This window comes from Uloborus diversus, chromosome 5 (assembly GCF_026930045.1).
Source record: "Uloborus diversus isolate 005 chromosome 5, Udiv.v.3.1, whole genome shotgun sequence".
In the NCBI taxonomy this organism is placed as follows: domain Eukaryota; kingdom Metazoa; phylum Arthropoda; class Arachnida; order Araneae; family Uloboridae; genus Uloborus; species Uloborus diversus.
This window is the reverse complement of record NC_072735.1, coordinates 163,293,003-163,315,272: the sequence shown is the minus strand read 5'-3', so window position 1 is coordinate 163,315,272 and position 22,270 is coordinate 163,293,003. Positions and strand designations below refer to the sequence as shown.

Genomic DNA, 22,270 nt, shown 5'->3' with positions numbered 1-22,270 from the left:
CACAATCTGCGCCATGACCCCTCTAAGTGGACCCCCCTGATTAAGAATAACTACTTGAACCAAATGCGATTCTATTTCTCAGAACCCACTCCCTCCCCTTTTTTTTCTTTGAGACTGTTCAATATACTAGTAGCAACATTAAATCAAATATACAGTTTTTGCTGCACCACTTCTAGAAAAGTTTTTTAAGTCAACAAGAATTTTTTCACTCAAGAATTTGTGGGTCATTCGATGTAAAATGAATACAATTTTCTACTAAAATTTATGTTATCATTTAGGGTTTCAATGAAATTGGTGCAGGGGTGACACATTCAAAGAAAGCTTTTTTTTTCACATTTAAATATGAACCCCATTATGATCCATGCCATTTCAATACATACATTTTTTTTTTAATTTCTGAAGAGTTCCATTTTGGAGAAAAAAAAAGATTTTATTTTAAATTTTAATTTTAAGAACAGTGTGTATAATAAGCCTTCAAAGTTTGATTTTTTTTTTTTTTTTTGGATTTTTACATTGCTGTACTTTCAAAATGGATGAATACTTTGAGATGTTTTTAAAGACTTTTTACGTGTTATCGATATCATCCTCTATAATTAATTTAATCAAAAAATGCTATTGTGCAGCTAAGCCAAGAGTGCCCCAGTGGGAGGTCACTGTGGTTTTCCAAAAATTTCTTTATCCCGCAAATTTGGGACATAACTGCAATTTTTTTATGTCCAAATGTCTCTTTATATTAACACACTTTTATTAACTTTACGTGTATGTATGTATCTTGTAACGGAATCTTGCACCTCAAATTTCGCCCACTTCCTGCGATCAGATTCTTTTGAAATTTGGCATGCGACCTCAGCCCGGATTACAATGCAATATTCTATAATCAAATCAATTAATTAACTATTAATTGTTAGTTTATTCCAATTTTAATCAATATTTCGGCATAAATTCAATAATGTGACGAAGAAAAATTAAATATATATATATTTGAAAATATCTATAAAAACCTTGGATTTTTCTGCATCAGACAATGTTTGTTCCCATGTTCTAAGGTAATTAGAACATGAGTTATAATTGTTTTTAAGTAATTTAATGCCAAAATTTAGATGAACCTTCAATTGGCATTTCATTTTTGATCAGGCCATTGTCAAACAATACTTTTATTACAATATATCTCAAATTTTCAAGGTAATATAAATATGATTTCCGCATATTGATGACTGAGATGGATTAGCTGGATTAGACAATTACTCCACAGGCAATTAATCGGCACAGTTGAATGTTTTTAGAGCTTGGCTATTACACTTTAAGGAGTAAAATCATTCTTTTTGGAGTTCAAGAAACTGCGTTTTGAATGCTGCCCGAGACCTATAGGCACATTTTTGGGCAAATTTCATGAATATAAAAGATTTTGAAAAATGTTGAAATGAATATTTTGTTGTTAAACAAGTTAAACTTAAAAAAAAGAAGAAACAGAAAGAAAAAGAAAATAATAGTTTAAAAAACTAAACTAAACTAAAAAAAAAAAACACACTAACACGCTTTTGTAGCAAAATAAACTGAAAAGTAAAAAATAAACTTTAGATGATAAGGTTCATTTTGTTACAAAAGGATGTTTTTTTTTTTTTTTGAAGTTTTTTAAACTACTATTTTACTATAAGTTATATTTATATGTTGATACCTATAGTTTATCATTCACCAAATTCAGAATTTCTGCCATTAAAAAATTAAAACTCGAGGCACCGCTGAGCCAAGCTATTGTCAGCGGCAAGAGCGTTTAATGAAATTATGATACAATTTAGATAAAATTTCAGAAGATTTTCAGGACAATTAAAATAAAGTTCAAACAATATTGAATAAACATTGCAGAATTATTGTCTTATTGCAAAGCGCCAGCTTCAAAATCAATGTTGATTCAGGAAAGAGGATTTTTTCGGTTTCTGGCAAGAGAGGTACTGGGTACATGATAACCATTTAGCAGCATTTTATTTTGCTTTAAATGTTACTATATCTAAAGACCTATCTATTTAAAGAAAGCAAAAAGTTTGAGCGAATTGCGCTCAGTACTTTGTATGCAACAAAATATTTTAGGTCAGAAATAACATGAAATTTCTAATTTAAAACTTTTTGACATAAAAGGAAAGTTTTATTTCTCTGATTTAACTGAACTTCATTCTTCCATACTGAAAATTATATATATTTTACAAAACTCTTGAATTTCACGAACAGTGACAGAAAAAAAAAAAAAAAGGTGGGGGGGGGGGGGGGGAGGATTCAGTTTTTTTGACTATAGTTCAAACTGAAATTCAAATATAATAACTAACATTACACGCCAGCAAAAAAAAAAATAACATACATAATCAAGTATAATTATCAAGTTTGTACTTATATAGATGGATTTTTTTGACTATATACTTTTAAAAAACCAAAGTTTTTTCTTAACACAAGCAATAATATTCAGAAGAAATTTCAAGCATGTATAACTTTGTGTAATAAATTCAATTTTATATATAAACAATTTACAATAAACAAATTTTCATTTTCTGAATGCAAATTTTTTGAAATCACATCAATTTCAAAGTCTTTTGAAGGAATTTCAAGTTAAATTCTAATGGAAAATCATGCTAAAAAATAGGAGAAGTAAGAATTTTTTGCTGAAAAGTAGGAATTTTTTGCTGAAAAGTAGGAATTTTTTGCGGAAAAGTAGGACAATTCTTACCAGGGTTCATACTCTATTTGCATGAAAAAATTCCATGACTTTTCCAAGACTTTTTCATGACTTCAATGAAAATTTTCATGACCTCGTTACACGAAGAGAATAGGGCTATTAAATCTGAAACTTGGTAAGATTTGGAAATGAGCATTAGCAAAACGTCTATATGAATGCCAAAGCCTCATTGAAACATTTACTCGTAATGGAAAAAATATAAGTGCACACTTAAAAAACTAAACTATTCTTATTTTGTCTTCATCGTGTGAATTTAAGAATAGTTTAGTTTTTTAAATGCACACTTAAAAAACTAAACTATTCTTATTTTGTCTTCATCGTGTGAATTTAAGTAAAGTAAAAATGCAGTAAAGCGAATATGATGATGCTTAAATGTCTGATTTTTTTTTAACAGGCAAAATGATATTGAATGGGACAAAGGTTGAATGAGTCATCATTAAGTTTCAAAAAATTCGCTTCAAAAGTTACTTTTTAGTGTCAACAGTGCCTTTAATCATCTACGTAACTTGACAATATTTTGGTTATTTAAAGTAAAGCCACATAGTTTAGTTATGTTTCTAAACCAGATCTTTTTTGAAAAAAAAAAAAACATTCAGTGATGAATCAATCTTCTGATTCAAAAGTATATTTGTTTTGTTTACAAATTTGCATATTTTCAAATGCATATAAATTATTAGGTTCAGAAATTCCAGAGCACGTTTAATTCCCGACATTGAACATAGCAGTGGGTCGCATGGATTAGTTTTGCGTGCCGTATGTTGGGCACTACTGTTTTAGAGCATTAGAATTCCTTTTCTGTATTCTATCGCCTGACTTAAGATCTTTATTTTCTAAAATATTCAACAAATTAAGATAAACTCTGATAAATTTAATAATAAAGTCCTTACGAGTGATGGAATGGAACTTGCATGCAAATGAATTGCTTTTTTTTTTCTTGAGTGGGCGTGGCAAAACTAAGAACGTGAAATTTTACTACTACGGAATATGAAACATAAGAAGTGTTGAAAGTAACAGAAGATTCAAAATATGTGATGTCCAGGCAGTAAAATCACATCGCACAAAATGGCAAGCGTTGCGACAGAAGTGGATGCAATGAGATTTCAAAATTCAGATTTGATTTTTGGATCGCTCAATTTTCCACTTTTAATAGCTTTTATGTGCTATACTGTTAAATCACTCAAGATTTCTAATGCTCCTTTAGCTACTGTTCCTTTCTCTTTGTCCATTACATTTTTCCATGACTTGAAATAAATTTCCATGACTTTCAATGAAAATTTAAATTTTCCATGACTTTTCCAGGTCTGAAATTCTGTTATTTTTTTTCCATGACTTTCCAGGATTTCCATGACCCGTACGAACCCTGTCTTACTTACGTAGGAAAAAGTAGGAAAAGTAGGAGGAAAATGAGTCGTGCGTTTGTTATTTTTAGTCCAACAGAGTAATTAAAATCATGGTGTACAAAAAAAGTAAGAAGAATTTAACATTTTTTGATCAATAATCCTGAAATAAAATGAGCGTTACAGTGGCTAGAATCAAGTACATGTTTAATAACACAATCAAAGTATTCAGAGATAGATGGCGCTGCAAACTGTATAAAATATTTTATCATTTTACTTTGCTCCACATTCCCCAACCAGTTAAAGCTGAAAATTCTAATAATTATTGTTTACCAACGACATTGTTTTCAATCATTATGAGAGTAACATAATTAAAAATTGATTTATGTACTGAAACTTTCAGAACTATAGCAGAGGTGCAACACAGGAGTACATATACAAAAGACACCCAATTAACTGACCTCTGTTTAACCACATATCGGCTTTAACTGGGCGTAGTTAATTCAAGCATGACAATTGAAAAACCGTCATAATTTTACAAAAACCTCATAATCTTGTTTTATACTAATTACAAAATAAAAGATACGTTTGAAAAATAGAAATATATTGCCAGTACACAACTGGTATCCTCTCTTTCACACACACACAAAAAAAAAATGAAAAATGAATGAGTTGCTGATGTATATTACAACCCTGACACTAGCATCTACGACAATGTGACCATTATTATATCTCTTAATAGAAATGGCTTTTTACTATGGATAACTATAGACATTAACTTCGTGCATTAATGTGATACTCTTAAAAAAATACTGAAGTTACGTATCAAGTCGTCCAACCTCTACCCCCCCCCCCTTTCAACAAGTTCCTAGAACATTCCTCCAGAGGACATGTAAAATACTTTTAAAATAAATTTACTCTTAGGAAAATATATTTTCAGTAATTATTTAACGCAAATTAAAAAAATACATTCATCCAACATATGAGACAGTGAGAAGCAAAGGGATGTAAGAGGACATTTTCAAGTTTTAAGTAAAATGCGTATAAAGATTATGTCCTAGGTAGGCTTTCATTGATTTTCTTTTTCTAAATCATGCTGTACAGAGGCACCTACCAGGGCTAATAGTACTATCTCTTGTCCCAAGACAGAGGAGGGGTACACCTAATATTTGCACTGGTTATCTCCAAATTTTAAATTTTGCCACTTGCATCCCTTTGCTTCTCACTCTACCTCACATGTAAGTTTTTTAAAAAATCTCGTTTTAACTGAAATTTTGATAACCGGATTACCTCTGTTCCCATTAAGGTCTTCTGTAAAACATTTTTTAAAAAAAAAGCTTTTTTAAATGTTTGAAAAAAAGCACTAAAGACAAAACATAAAATTGTAGACATAATTTATTTTACATATGAAAACAAAACAATGAATAAAATGATATAGCATAAAATAGCATGCTTTATGTGTAATGTACATAAGGTAAGTAAGTGGTAAATCTGTAGAACACGTAACTGAGTCCATGGATTGTACTTCCACTTATTCAAATAGGTATCACCAAATTTGTTAATAATTCTCTGATAGCAGGATATATACTACACTCCTCTAAAACAGAAAAAAGTAACAATTAGGAAATTTAAAAAGAAAAACTCTACATAGGTATGAAATGAAATATAATAATTTTCTTACTGAAGAAATGTAAATACATTTCAATTATCAATTTAAATGAAAATGGTACTAAACTTCATTCACCAGAAAGATAGACTGAATGTAAACAAAAGAATTGCGCCGTTTGGGGCCCTCAGGCATATGCTTGGCATGGACAAGAACAAATTGATACCAAGCAAATTGAAACAGCAAATGTGAACCCTATTGGTTAACTTTTTTTTTTTAATTCAAGAGAAAATCCTCAAAAGTGGCATAGCACAGCAGACCTTTTGGAAACCTTTTAGTTCACTTTTGTTCTATGTATTCAGTGAACGGAGTAGAGATTTCTATATTGCATTTATTATGCTGTAGGGGGAAAAACAAATTAATCAGACAAAGTTATTTCCTAAAACGGATAATACAACTAAATATAAATTCAAATTTTAAGATCGTTAAATAGTTTCTTTACTACTCACTCCACTACTTTAACTTATATGCATATTCATTGCTTGTCCACTACATTCTGCAATGTTCCCTAATATGAACTGTTACAAAAATTAAAATACGTAATTAATTAATGGCCATGACGACAAACTGCCGCTTAGCTTTTCTGTGAATTATTTTAGGCGTCAAGGAATTTTCGAACATTCAGTACAGTGTACATTTGACTCAACATAAGAGCTGCTTATAAAACTAATGCAAACTATCAGAAAATAGAAAAAATAAATACAGTGCTCATGCATGTGATTTGAAAAAACAATATTTAGTAATAACTGATGACTGTTATTTACTGATGAAGTAGGCACATTTGTTCTGTAGCAGCAAACATTTGAACAGAAGATAGCAACCATACTACAATTTGATAAGATAAAATTTGGCTAAACGAGCAAAAAGAGATAATTAGGATCAGAAACACCAGTCCCAGAGATGATAGAGCTAAAGCATCCAAACTCTCATCTCTAAATATTGATAAAAAATCTCATATTTTTGTGGGCTTAACACAGGCTTACTTTTATGATGTTTTGTTTGAAATCACTCATTATTACTTTTAAAGGTATTTATTTAATTACAATAATATTTGGTAGTTTACATAAAGAATTTATCCTTTTCATAAAAATAATAAACAAATAAAAAATATTATTTTTCTTCTAACTTAACCCTTTTCTCATCTTTCTCTCTTTCACATGAAAACATTCCAACTGCCTTTTAACACCCTGCATGACAGATGCAAAAGCTTAAAAAATATATAATGAAACACAAAGGGTACTGAAGTAAAAAAACTTACGCATATTTAAATTGTAATCTGCAAATCTCTTCAACATGTTTGTAATAATAAATACTGGATCTGTAGGAGACATGGGCAACTGATCTCTGCGATTGTCTGTAACTGTTGTGGTGTTGGCCTTAAAATCATAAACTGCTGCAAAAACAACAGTCTGCGGCTCTACACCAGGTGCTAAGTTCAAACCAATTCTAGTTAGCTGAGCCTAAAACACAAAAATATAGCAGAGCCTTTGAAGGTAATTAACTATAAGAAAAATGTGAAATAAATACAATTGGAAAGATTTTTAAGTACTAAATTATTAGTGAGAAAGTGTTAATTTCATTTTAAACTAAATAATGCTTTGAACATTTTTCACTTATTAAATAGTCTAAATTATAATTTATCATCATTTTATTTTTTAACAAAGGCAGTTAACAGCTTAAATGAGAACACAATTGTTATTTTTTTTTTGTTAATGAGAAATTTTGTAAAATTGTTTGTGCAAATTTGCATTAAAGTTAAAATTATAGAAAAAGATTTTTGTTTTTAACAATTTTGTTTCGTGTAATATACAGTTACATGAAAGTTAAAACAATGCTTAAAAACAAAGTTTTAAGTTTTTCTGTCAAAAAAAAAAAAAAAAAAAACACTTACAAAGAACAGCATTTTGTCCTTAACCATTAGAATAGCTGACATTCCTATTGGAGCAATCTGTGGAGCAGCAGGTGGGATAGTTAAGCACCACTGTATAGCCCATTTCAAAGAACGATCAGGGACCTATGATTTAGTATAATAAGAAACTTACAGTGCAATTAAGTGAATAGCAAAAAATATAAAGATTTTAAAAACATTCACACAGTGGTTTGGTGGAGCAGTCAATTAGTGGGGCACGTATCCCTAAGGAGGAACATAATAATTATGTACGGAGCATGCAGCTGTTACCAACATATCATTTTTAATACACAAAAAAAAAAGTCTGAAAATAAGAATCAGCAAAATGTCATTGCTGTGGTATTTGGATTTGAGTGCTCACATTAAAAACATTGATATATTTTCCAATTACACCACAGTTTCAAAAAATTTTGCAAACCCACCCAATGCATTATTATTATATTGTTTTGGAATTTTGTATGAGTTGTTAAAGTAAATTATCATCGCTCATATTAAAATATAATAAAAAATATGTTTTGGGGAATGGAAACAATTTATGTTAAGTTTCAAACCCATTACATAACTTGAAACTCCAGGATAAAACTTATAAAATTAGACAAGTGAGAAATTTGAAAGGGAGCACAGTAATTTCTTTATGAAAAAGGGGCACAGATATAAAAAGTTTGGAAACCACTGAACCACTGCAGTAACTTATACAATTAGAAATGCAGACAAAGGATTTTTAGAAGAAAAAAAAACTTAAGCAGAATATTACCATTTCTAAGTGCATTATGTGAATGCAATCCTTAAATATGCGAAGAGGAGCATTAAGTATTCTTCCAAATGCCAACAATGCATTCGGCTTATATGGAACAGAAACAACCTGCAGAGAGAAATCATAAGAAACAGAACCCATTAAAGTAAATCAATACAATCATGTTTTGTACATGACCATAAAATCACTTTTCAAAACATTGCACAAAAAAAAGTTACTGCCTAGAGTAGATACAATTAGATGGATAGCACAAGATAGACAGAAACATTATAAGACACAAAATTAGAAATAACATCCAGTACTAGAGCAGGGAAGTTTTTTTTCTCGTACCTAAGCAACCATTTAAAAAATTTTAAGCATGTGTTGGGCAAATCCAGGGTATAGGCTAAGTTCAAACGTTCTTTAGCCAAAAAAGCTAAAAGTGGGAAAAAAAGCTTCAGCAAAATGCTTAAATGTCGAAGGTTAATGAAACGTTTACATATCTTTTTCACCGATTCTATGTGTTTCATCTCCAGTTGAAAACACAATTCAAAATTCAGTCTTGACATCTTCTTTAAAGAAATAAATACACAATAGCTGATATTGTTTTACAATTTGAAATAAAAAATTTAGTATCATACTAAGCATTGAGAACACAAGTTTGACTTTTAAAACACCAGTAATGCAGTTATTGGGTAGAAACATAATGCCTGCTAAGACAAAGTATTGTTGTACTTAATGGTAGTTTAAACATGTCAGCTAAGATTTATAAAAACATCAAGTTCAATATCACAGTGCTTGTTTTCCATCTCCGATTGTAAATCATGTTTTTCTTTTTTGAAAAGAAAAAAGTTTCATTTACTAGTCAGACTACTTTATTATCCATATTAAAGGAATGAAAAGTTAATACATATTTAAAATAGACAACAAGTACTAAATGCAGACATGTAAATTAAATAGATTGTTTCATTACCTTAACATCAAAATATCTTTCAATAACTTGTAGTTCTTCATTAGTCCACTGGTCTTTATAGTCAGGGTTAGGTGTCAGTTTCAGATGTAAAGATTGTAAAGTCTGAGGATTTAGGCTTACTCGACAGTGCAGTGTTTCAGCCTTGAACAAGGTAACCCCAACTTCGGTGGTAGGCATGGGCTGAAGCTGAAAGCAGAAAATTAATTTTTATTATAAAAGAAACATTTAGGGGACTGTAGACCTTCCAAATAGCAAAAACTGGTCAAACATACAATTTTTTCTTCTTCTGGAAATAACAAATATGGAGTGTGCTGAATCGTATGAAAAAAACCGCTTTTTGATCCAATGTTTTATCATGAAGTAAACAGAGCATTGTTTTTGATTTAAATGGCTGTAGTTTTCTATTGTTTCATATTTTTTAAGTTTCACTAGATTTAATTTGTTTTGTTTTTCACCTTTGTGGAAATTAACTGTAACTGTATTATTGTTGTTGTTTTAGTGCTAATATTTATCACTATTTAAAAAAAAGCTCTTTTCAGTTACAACATGCTAAAAACACGTTCTATTTATTTTTTGAATAAAAGCATACAATCCAGTTGTGAGTAGCTGAAGTAAATCAGTATATCGTATAAGTTGGTGTGATCCCAAACCTACTGGCAGAGCGCCCAAGAAAAAGTAGGCTGCTCGTGATAAAATAAATAAAAGATGGAATATGAAAAATGCTGCAGCACAACAAAATGAAGCTGAAAGTGATGAACATTCATCTGTCCTCTCTGAATGCATACATTGCACATTCAAGCACAGCTCTGAAAAGTTTCATTTTCTTGTTTTTTTTTTAGTGCAATTTTAAACATATATTTCACAAAAATTTTCTAATTGGTTCAGAGAAAAATAATCCTTGCTCATCTAAATAAGAAAACAGGGTTCGTACTCAATTTCCGAAATAAAGTGAAAGAGTTTTGGAGGAGTTTTGAAGGAGTAAAATGAGGTTTTGAAGGAGTACTAATGGGCTGTTATAAAAATATTGCACTTTTTTTCAACATATTTGAAAAGGGGGAAGGGGGTTCCCCTTTTATCACAAAGTGTCACACTTCACCTAACTCCTCCTCTTGTCGCATTCCATATTTTTTATAAACATATTGTTACAATAACTGTACTGGAGGCGATCCTGTGTGCGTACCACCTCAAGCTCATGGATCTCAGGAAGTTTCCTCATTACCTGTCTCTGTATAATTAACTGTGTGCAAATACTTACTTTACGATGCCTTCAGACTGGATGTTAAAACAATTCAGCTTTAATGCCAATTATAACATTGTGTTTCCGTCCAGAGAGCAATGGAAGGGTATAAAGGATATCATTGACAAAGCGCAAGAAATCTGGTTTACAGATGGTTCCAAGACTGCATCTGGAACTGGTTCTGGTGCATACTGCAGCAGCCATAACACAAATCTGTGCTTCTCATTAGGGAAACTTGCTACTTTCTACCAGGCAGAAGCTTTAGCTCTATTGGCTTGTGTAAATAACTGCCTAGAATGAGGCATAAGCGGGAAGGTTATCAGAATATTCTCTGATAGCTAAGCTGTGTTGAAAGCTCTCAATCAAGACTGCTTCTCTACCCAAAACGTTTGGGAGTGCCATAACGCACTGGTAAGACTAGCTGGCAGTAATTGGGTTTCCCTTTACTGGGTTCCTGGTCATCGTGACATTGTGGGCAACAAATTGGCAGATCAGTTAGCTAAGCAGGGCTCCAATGCACCATTTTTAGGACCCAGCCTGTCCTACAATGCAGTAAAGAATACTGCAAAAATCTTCTTATGGATGAATCATATGGCCTGTGGCTTCAGTCCGACTCTCAAAGACAGGCCAAGACTCTGAACTAGCAGCCCCCTGGCTTAGATCCAAGGAACTGCTTAATTTGAGTAGGAATCAGATCAAGAATTCTGTTTGGTTACTGACTGTACACTGCTCTCTTAATAGGCATCTTAATCTGATGGGCATTACCGACAATCCTTCGTGTAGAGGATGTCATATGGCTGATAAAAGCATGTGCTATGTGAATGTGACTTCTACTCTGTGCAAAGATTTGAGCACTTGGGATACCACTATGTAGATCCCTGGGAACTGCCTAGAATTTCGGTTAGGCAACTGCTGAAATTTATTTCTGTTACTTGGCTCCTTTAGTAGTCTAAGCGAGGATAGTACAATAGACCTGAGGTCTCAGTGCTAGCGCTTGTTCCAAGCGCCCCCTTTTTCACTTCATACTTCATACAATAACTGTGTGATGTCACTTTTTGTCACCCTCTCTCTTCCCCTTGTCACAGTTTCATGAACTGGTCTCCTCCTCAAGGCATAGCATCACTTGTGGATAACCCTTTTTACTATATCATAACAGCAATTTACTAAACGATTGTTTTTTTAACACAATCACTTAATGTAGTACATCTACTTATGCAGTTTTAAATATTTAAATAATAATTAGACAACCTGACTTTTGCTGCTGAGAGTGTGGTGGAGGAAAAAACAATAATCATAAAACTTGAAAAAATAGCCAAGCACCATTTTAGCATGTTTTACTTCACTTATGAAATGTTTTAGTCTTCTAATAAAATTTTCACCTTCAACTTTTATGACTTAACAAAGATCAATTTGTAAATCACATCTTTATGAAAAAAATAAATGCAAGAAATTACTACATTAAAATCACCCTTGTGACAAAGTTAGTTGTCAATCCAAAGTATTATGAGTTACCGTCATAGAGGAAGATTATGTAGTCCTGAACTAAAAAAGAAGGCGTTTTGAAGGAGTTAAAACCAAAATGAAGGAGTCTGAAGGGCCCTTCAAAAAAATTTCCTAAATGAAGGAGTATTGGAGAAGTTTTGAAGGAGCGTACAAACCCTGGGAAATATTTAAGTAATTCAGAATGAATACTTTTTTTAACTTCACTCAAAGTAAGTAAAAATTATGAAAGTAAGAGAGAAGGCTGCTTTTCTAAAAGTTCCTACAAATTTGGTTACTGGGACAGAGAGCTCAAATAATAGCAAATAACAATAATAATAATGACAAGAATAAAATGCATGTTTGAGAAGAATTTGCAGTGCGAATTGGTGAACTTAAAGTCTACAAAGTTGATTTTAAAAATACAAGCAATTGAGAAGTTATAAACTATAAACATTCTTACACTTTCAGACTGGATCACTCTTCCTAAACTTTTTCTCATGTAACAACAACCCAAGAAACGTTCTAAAGGTGAGATGTGAAACAAGTTCTGGCTCACAACTGGGGATCCTGGTTGGGGGCTTGTTCCACCACCAGGTGAACAAAGGAAATCAAAAGATTTGTGTGTTAATAAAGTTGGTGTGCCAGCTTGCCACGAACAATGCACCATTCTAGCAGATGGAGCAGCAGGTACACCTAAAATGACAAAAACAAATTACAGAGGCAATCGAAATTTTAAGATAGCACTTCTATAATATCCAGCATGAGAGGCAACTTGTCTGTTATAAAAATCAACTTTATATGTTAACAATGTGGCGTAATCTATATTCAAATATTTTCTATGTGCCTAACAAGAGAACTAATAAATTATTTGAGGTTTGGCAGTGCATTTATTTATTAAGTAAAAGAAAACTTAAACACAAAGACTATAGATTTTGAGTGAAAAGAAAACTTATACGAATGGAAAGAAAACATATGCAAACCATGCTAGAAATCATGCCATGACTGACCAATATGCAACTCCTAATTTATACCAACAAATTACAAATGCTTGTTACTAATTACCACCCTTTAGCCAGAAAAAAGGTAGGACTACATCTAATATACCTACAGCCAGGTTCTGCCATCCAGAGACTATAGTTTGGCCCTTGTTATGGACTCATCAGTCTGGAATAGACAATAACAGAGCTGGAGGCAGATGTCACCTCATTGAAGCCGAGAGTGCCAACAAACACCAAACTGCAGTCTCTGGATGGCATAACCAGGCAGTCGCTATATTGCATGCATTTCTGCCTCAACCCTGGTCAAAGGACAGTAACTTACTGCTTAATTACAAAAGATTTAAGAAAAGCAGATTAAATGACAGGTTGCAGAGTCCAGTTTTTAATCTGCTTTTAAACCTTTTTAAAAATAACTTGTTCTTTAACTAATAATTACTTTTGAACTCTTTAACTAATAATTACTTTTAAACTCTTTAACTAATAATTACTTTTAAACTCTTTAACATATAATTACTTTTAAACTCTTTAACTAATAATTACTTTTAAACTATCACCAGAAAAAAAAACATCACTGTACAGTTTTAATTTAAGTAACTTCACCTAACTGGATTAAACTAACTTTTCAATTTAAAAAATTGGGAAGTTGGAATATTTTTGATTTTGCATTTACCTGCTGTTTTTGAATGATCACCTAATGTACCAGCTTGAGGGCTATGAAGTGCAGGATGATTACTGCTTCCAGGACTTTGTGCTGTACCCGTGGGTCGAGGCGAGGGCCTTGGTACAGATGGGCTTCCAGGCCACGCACCAGGAGCTGGAGATGACATTGATAAATTGCCAGCGCTAGTTGGAGCAGCAAAAGGTGATCCTGCATCACCATGAGCTGTAAAACAAAACTAATTACGTATGATTGCAATTATTAATTTTTGATTATGAAGAAGACCATGTTTCATAAGACAAAAATAATGACTTAATTTTATTATATTTCAAAACAAAAAAAGCATCAATAAACAAAGCATTCTTCATCAAAAACCACAATGATCGTGGCATTAAAGTTACCTTGTTGATTGATAAAACTTGCTGCGGGTGACTGCATAGGCACTTGTGAAGTTGAAGATGAAGGAGAAGGTGTGGGTAAAAATGATGGAGATGGAACATGAAGAGGATTTGCGGGTGAATTTGCGGCAAAGAGATTACCAGGAGACTGTGCTTGAACATGCAACATGGAAGGAGAAGGACTGACATGTTGAGCTTGTGACTGTGACCCAAGGGATGGGGGTGATGCTAATGAAAATGATGGATTTGGTGAAGCACCATAACTCTGCTAGAAAGAAATAAACACAAATTTCTCTCATTAAAAACATAATTTTGTTACAGTATTGAACTAACAAATGACAAACATAACAGAATAACCCCTATTGTAAAATGAATAAGACACATTAAACAAACAGAATATAACTAAAATTAAAAAAAAAATAATGTGTTACAATGTTGTGAAGACATTTACAAACAGTGCATGAAAATTACATCCATCATTTGCTAATATGAAATACAAAGCAAATAACTTTGGGGGATTTTTTTCAATCGACTCATTTTAACAATCTGCTTAAACATGTTTGAATGAAACTTGAAGCTGTAAAAATAAATATTACTTAGTAAATAAAACTAGAATTTTGTGTATTGTCATATTTTTTGATTATTGTATTGGTTACAATTATGAAATAGCATTTTCCCCAACATGGTCACATTCAGTGGCATTTAGGCACACTAATAAATTGATTGCTTCAAGTCTAATCATGAAGCTCAATGCAAGTGAAGTTTTAAAACTTTTTTTTTAAACTAAAAAAAATAAATAAAATAAATTGCTATGAATTAAATTGATATTTTTAACTGTACCAGATCTCACTTTTGTATTACATCAACTTTCAGGTTTCTTAGCATGTCTAAAACTATGACGCGAATAAAATGAATAGTCCATTCATATTTGCATTGCATTATTTCTATGATGATTTCAATTTGAAATATAATCCTTCAAAATGCAATTCTAAAATACTTTTACGATGCATCTTCAGTACGATTCAACTAAGCAACAAAATAACCACAAAACAACTTGCATGTAGGCACATAAGATCTTTAAAAATATTTAGACCACTCAACAGCTGCTAATTTATTTTTTAAGAGGTAAAATGTCTTGAGATTTCACAGAAAAAAATAACTTATTTAGTTCTGGAAACATACTTGTGATAAAACTGAAGTATGAGGTGATGCCGGAGTATGAGGATTTGATCCAGATGTAGGAGTCATTGGCAAATGAAATCTCAGACCAGTTCCTGGTCCAGAAGTGGAAGAAACACTTTCTTGACTTCGACACTGGGGAGATCCAGGTTTGAGTTGACTGGCAGCAGAGAGAAATCCACCATCCAAAGAATCTAACGTAGGTGTAGGAGACATGGGATTGTCGTCTTCTGTCTGTGATCGCCTTCTTGCTTGAGTGGCAGTTTCATCCACAAATTTGCTCAAAAAAGCCTATTAAAATAAATGACATTACTAACGTGAGCAAATAATAGTGATAGAAATAATATTCTTGCCATCATCATTACCTTTATGCTGTTTATCGGAGAAAATTCTTCCACAGCTTTTTGCTTATCAAACATACTGTATGCACCATCCCGAATAGCAACAAGACCCTCTGGTCTGCATTCTATGTCTAAACAATACCTAAAACCATTAAGAAAAAGTAACAACCCATTTTATGGTTTTAATGGTTAACTTTAACCTATGTTTTGCAGAATGTTCGCTTGTTACAATCGATAAAACACTCTATCACTGATTTTATGAAAATAATACCAATTCTATCAGCAGTAAGAAATATGGAAAGACAAAACAATCATTGTGGCTTTAAATAAATTTATGCATTTCTATTTATTTATTTTTGTTTCTTACTTTCTTCTTTTAAAATAAAATATGAATAATTAAATACACAGAACAAATATAAAAAGTTTCGTGTGAGTCAAAAACAGATTGTAAACTCTCCTTGCCTTTCTTAAGCAATTTAATTAATTTTTAAAGAATAAAAGTAATTTTTTTTTTTTGGAAAAATAAATAATTTGTATGGATTTATTTTCAATATAACATGTAATTTGTGAACTGAAAACCCAGGTATCGTAAAATAAAGTCATTGAAATGCAGGGCTCAAAAATATGATAATTTCAATCAGCACAAACTGCAGTCTTCTAAATAGTAAATGCATCCTCAAATTACTTTTTATTTTCTTACATTATTATTATAATATGTGGATTTAAAGTTAAGAGTTCTCTCATTATTTATATCAAATATTTCATTTTACATTTCTGTCAATTTTAATAAAATTAATTTAGCATTAGCAGTTTTACTCATTTTTTGTTAGCTACTTTTACACTGCTAAGATTCAGAAATAAAAAAAATATGCATTAGTTGGTGCACAGTCATATGACATTTCCTAATTTTTTTTTTTTTTTTGGACAACGTTTAATATTTAACTAGGCACTTTTAATGTACCGTAAAATTCCGAAAGTAACCCCCCTATCGATTATAGCCCCCCCCCCCTTTTTTGTGGAAAGTGAAATCACTTTAAAATCCTAAATATACCCCCCCCCCCTTCACTTGAAAATTTTCCAATCATCTTCATTTGCCACTCTTTCCAAAAAAAAAAAAAAAGGATAACATTTTCTGCTTTACTTGGAAAGCATTTACAAAGGTTTAGTTTCCCCCTCCATGTGCAGTTTTGCTTTTCTAAAAAAAAAGAAAAGAAAGAAAGAAAGAAAACAATGATTTGAACAAAAAAGAAAAAAAAAATGGTTTCCACGGTTTATTCCTTCCAAAATGTCTAGACTCCTTTAGATGCAAAGGCGCCTTTTTTTTTTTGTTCATAAGTATTACAAAAGAAATTTATACGATTGTACTGCTTTTTATTCATTTTGGAAGTAGCATTTTTGTTCTGATTTGTGAAACTGAACGATCTTCAACAGGGCGCCATGTTGAAAACGTGACGTCATTTTGGAAACGTTTTGCTTAAAAAGTAGCGCGAAACATAAAAATAACCTTTTTTAAAGGAGAAATAATATAATTGAACGAGTTTAGGATCATCTGAAATGTAAATTTTACTAAATCGAGTAAGAGATTTGTCTGTGTTTGCGTTTGAGAACTTTGTAAAGCCCAGTTTTCGAAATTACGATCTTCGTAACGAATTTGCGGTCGTGATTGCGATTTTTGCTTCTACATTAACACATTAAGATTTTGCTTCTTTTACCTTATTGCATTCATATCATCATTATATACCATACATCAGTACATAATGAATTTTCAAGCGATCAATTATAGGGGTTTTGCTAACTTAAGGTGCAAAATCCTTTCTTTCGAAAAAAAAATGGCGCCCTCATGCAATTTATTACTACTAGAAAATTATGATAGGTTTTATTAATTAATTTCTCTCACTCCATTAATATTAACTCCTATTTACTTATTATTTCTTTTCTGTACTCTAAAATTAATACTACTAAAAACAATTATTTTGGCTAATTTTTCAGAAAAATCTCGATTATAACATCCCCTTCTGAAATCAACAAGTTTTGTTTTGAAAATAGGGGGAGGGGGGTTACTTTCGGGATTTTACGGTAATTTAAAATTGTTACATTGCTAACAGTAAAAATGAGTGTAAAATAAAAAAGAAATATTATATTACTTTGCTGCATTAATGATGTATTAATACATCATAAAAATATAGTGCATTACTTTTTGGTTATTTTTAATAATAAATGAACAATATTACTATGACTAATATAATTTTTACATTAAAAAACCATAGTTGAAAAAATAAATATTGAATATATCAAAATATCATGACAGTTTAATAAAAATATTGGACAAAATAAATATCGGATATATATCGACTGATATATATCCGCAAACCCTGTTGAAATGTTTAAAAGTATAAAATGCTCTTATGTGTCAACTTTTCAAAAAAAAAAAAAAAAAAAAGTAAGAAAGGAAGGAAGTGCTGTGTTAAATTTACACATTAAGTTTTCAGTCTTAAAAGGTTACAGAAAAATATCTAGCAATCAAAACATACACATCTGACAAAGTACAGGCACAAAAAAAGGATACATATTTCTGTAGACAATGCGAATATGAGTAGATGTCTGTGGAACAGTAACAAATGTCTGCACAGGAACAGCAGGCCTCTAAAAAAGTGAAAATATTAAAAAATAAATAAATGAATAAATATATATCATCTAATCCAAAATGAGCACTAAAATTTAATATACTTACACTGTTAATAACTCCTAGCTCTGGTATGGAAGGCAGTTTACTTATGGATAACAGAGGTACGTATGTGTCATGAAGAGCCTGAGAAAGAAAGAAGTAAAATATTTATCATAGTTTAGAAAACAAATCATTCAACATAAAAGGAATTATGCTCAATCCATTTGCAAAAGTTTTTATTATTTGGCTTCTTGGGGAATGACAATTAATTAATTTTGAATGAAGATTACTTCAACTCAAATACATTTGTAGTTAAAATGTGTAAGGCAGTTTTTTCATCTATTAAAAAAATAAGTTAAGAAACTTTAAGTTCGTTTTAGTACCTTTTGATACAAGGTATTTCAAACAGGTCTCTCTAACTTCGAAATGATATGACAGCGAAATAATGAGACAGAAATGTAAAACAAGTGGTATGTTGGACTGACAGGCCTGGAATTTGCTGTAGACTGAGTTTAAGAAACAGATATAAGAAAGGACATTAGGGGGCAATCGACCCTCTTAAAAAATTGCCCGTATGAAAGTGTTTAGTGAATAGAGGTCAAATGACATTACAATAGATCTGAGATAGCCAACTTTCACATCTGTAACATGATACAACAAAGAGTCAAGTTCCAAGTGAGTCAAGAGTCAAGTCCTCAACTGAAACATACCTCACAAGAATGGCGACAAGTAGTTTCAAGCTTTAATCTGTAGGTACTGTGAAAGACACTATGACTGCAGGGTCATTCCATGTCAAGTGATCCAAAATTTGGGAAATTTTTTCCCTCACCCTTTTGTATTTCTTTGAAATTTGGCTCATCGATTGTACCCTTTGAGGTAATCAAAAGTCCAAATTTTTAGATTTTTATCTCTATTATTTTTATATTTATGACACTTTGATTTTTCGAAAAACCCTCTTTTTTTCATGGATGTTTGAACATAAAATGGACGATAACTCAGCACCAAATATAGATAGAAAGAGTTGGTAAAAAGCATTTTAAAGTACATTAGTTCCGTTTTAATTGGATATGCAACATGACTAATTTCAGAAAATTTTTAATTTTTTAAAAATGAAATTTAAATTTTAAATTTGAATTTCTCAGAAAAGGTATAATGAATTTTTTTTTTAAAAAATTCTCAAAAATTTGTGTGTATTTTACCTTTATTTGTGCAAAGTTTCAAGTTGGGATCTCAATGGGATCATATTTTTATGAATTTTTAAATAAAATTTGACTTATGAAATAATGACATTTTTCAGATTCTAACTAGTTAAATATGGGGTTTTCTTACTGGGGATGGTCTAGTAAGTAGTAATTGATCATGATTATGCTTGAAATGAGCTGACATGAATTTGTAGATTGGTAAGCCCCCCCCCCCCCCCCAACACTTTGAATTTTTTTTTCTCAAAACATTTCAAAAATTAAAATAAAATAAATAAATAAATAAAACAAAATAGTAAACTTATTAAAAGTTGGTAAATAATCTTCTTTAAAGCAAGAAAAAGGCCCCTCCCCCCAGCACCACCACTTTTATTTTTTTTTTTTTTCAAAACTATTTTCAAAACGCAAAAAATAAATTAATTAAATAAAACAAAATGAATAGAAAGCAGATAAAAAGCTGGTAAATGTTCTTCTTTAAAGCAAGACGAAGTACATTCCCTCCCCCCCCCCACCCACACATATGATTAACACTATAATAGTATCACGCCTCACCTGACGCTTTTTTTTTCGGACCAAGTGTTTCTTTTTCAATCCGAACTTCACAAAATTTACTTGATTAATTCACTATCTGATAAGGAAAGTTATGATTCATTTCATCCCCTACCCCTGCGCCAACATTCAATTTTAGAGGGAGGAAAGAAATAGTTTGCCCCAAGATCATAGCAAAATAGGAGTGTTTCCCCCCATTTTATTTCATTCTTTTCACACTAAACTAAAAATCAATCTAAATATCAGATCATATGTCTGTCCGCATAAAACTAAACGTCTTTCCACACATTTAGAGTGCAGCTGTTTTTTTCTTTGCTTTAATGCTAGCTTTCTTTTAATTTCAGTTGTAAAAGAGAGCATATATGTATCTCCACATAAAACTGTCTTTCTACAACATTTGGAGTGCGGCGGTCTTCTTTTCTTTAATGCTAGTTTTCTTTTTAGTTCCAGTTGTAAAGGAGAGCAATGCAGCGAGATCTATTTATGCATATATTAAAAGCAGTTATAGATCAAACAAATTTTGCTAGTTTGAGCATAACCTTCCATGTTGTTAAGCTTCATTCCAAATTGCTCTTCCCCCTCCCCCTATCGTCCCACTTTTCGAAAGAAAAAAAAAAACCTGCAAATGAGTGGTTCTATTTGTTTGTTAAAGTTTTTCTGACTTTTAGTTTTTATGACACCCCCCCCCCCCATTTATAAGCCTTAGTCACTGCTGATGTTTAGCAGCGTGCATCCCAGTTTATTATGATTATAACTCTTACGTGCCAGCTTTTTTTTTTTTTTTTAAATACAGTTTTGGAAAAAAAAAAAGATAAAAAGTGGTTGTGTGGCAGGGGGGGGGGGGTACCAATCTACAAATTCATGTCAGCTCATTTCAAGCATAGTCGTGATCAATTACTACTTACCATCCTTAGTAAGAGAACCCTATATTTAACTAGTTAGAATCTGAAAAATGTCATTATTTCATAAGTCAAATTTTATTTAAAAATGCATAAAAATATGATCCCATTGAGATCCCAACTTGAAACTTTGCACAAATGAAGATAAAACACACACAAATTTTTGAGAATTTTTTTAAAAAAATTCATTATACCTTTTCTGAGAAATTTAAATTTAAAACTTAAATTTCATTTTTTAAAAATTAAAAAATTTTCTGAAATTAGTCATGTTGCATATCCAATTAAACAGCAACTAATGTACTTTAAAATGCTTTTTACCAAATCTTTCTATCTATATTTGGTGCTGAGTTATTGTCCATTTTATGTTCAGACATCCATGAAAAAAAGAGGGTTTTTCGAAAAATCAAAGTGTCATAAATAAAAAAATAATAGAGATAAAAATCTAAAAATTTGGACTTTTGATTACCTCAAAGGGTACAATTGATGAGCCAAATTTCAAAGAAATACAAAAAGGTGAGGGAAAAAACTTTGGATCACTTGATATGGAATGACCCTGCAGCACTTGCTGACGTTAAATCTTGGAATTCTTTGAGCAAACTTGGCATATTTGTAAAAACAAACAAATTTATACTCATAAGAAATTTTCAGAATCCTGGCAATTTTAGAAAGCATGATCAATAGCTTGTTCAACTCTTTTGCACAAATGAGACATTTTTAACGGATATATTTTCACATTATGCATGGAATTTCAAACTTTGGCCTTTAATTTGTATATATTTTAATGTAAGAAATCATCACAATAAAGTATCAACTCTCTGAAAAGCTTTTTTGAGTTGAAAAAATGATTTGTACGAGTTGTGGGTGTGAACGTATGGTCAAGACCACAATACATACAAATCATTATTTTTCAAGTAAAGAAATTTCATTTAAAAATTTGATATTTCATATTATGCTACACAATTGTTCCTTACATTCAAATACATCACAGTTTAAAACTCCACGAATAAAGAAGACATAAATAGATGTGTAAAAATGTCCCACCCATGCAAATGGATAGAGTAAGCTCTCTATGAATTTGCAGAGAAGGAAAAGAAGCACATTACACTTGTTTCAACAAGAACTAATTTAATGTCTTTAAAACACTACAAAGCAAGGAATGAACTGCTGCCAACCGCCGCATGCAAGCTTTAAAAACGTCAACACAAGCACTCACGAGCCTGCAGTCTGATGGAGCCTCAAATTCTTTTTTGCATTTTCATTGCTCATTGCTTTAAAATAATGACAAAAATTACCCTGAGATATTTCAGTATGCAGAAATCTGCACA

At 31.4% G+C, this 22,270-nt stretch overlaps 1 protein-coding gene across 1 annotated transcript in view; it reads right to left on the bottom strand.

The window, feature by feature from the left end:
• Positions 1–5,436: 5,436 nt before the first annotated feature.
• The window catches only part of LOC129223361 (mediator of RNA polymerase II transcription subunit 14-like), a 46,511-nt gene continuing 29,677 nt past the window's right edge, over positions 5,437–22,270 (bottom strand). The window contains 12 exon segments of the mRNA XM_054857939.1: positions 5,437–5,656; positions 6,984–7,185; positions 7,617–7,739; positions 8,389–8,496; positions 9,341–9,526; positions 12,520–12,752; positions 13,728–13,940; positions 14,117–14,381; positions 15,296–15,583; positions 15,658–15,775; positions 18,200–18,276; positions 18,365–18,442. Coding sequence (XP_054713914.1) covers positions 5,595–5,656; positions 6,984–7,185; positions 7,617–7,739; positions 8,389–8,496; positions 9,341–9,526; positions 12,520–12,752; positions 13,728–13,940; positions 14,117–14,381; positions 15,296–15,583; positions 15,658–15,775; positions 18,200–18,276; positions 18,365–18,442 — 1,953 coding nt within the window. The 3' untranslated portion in view covers positions 5,437–5,594.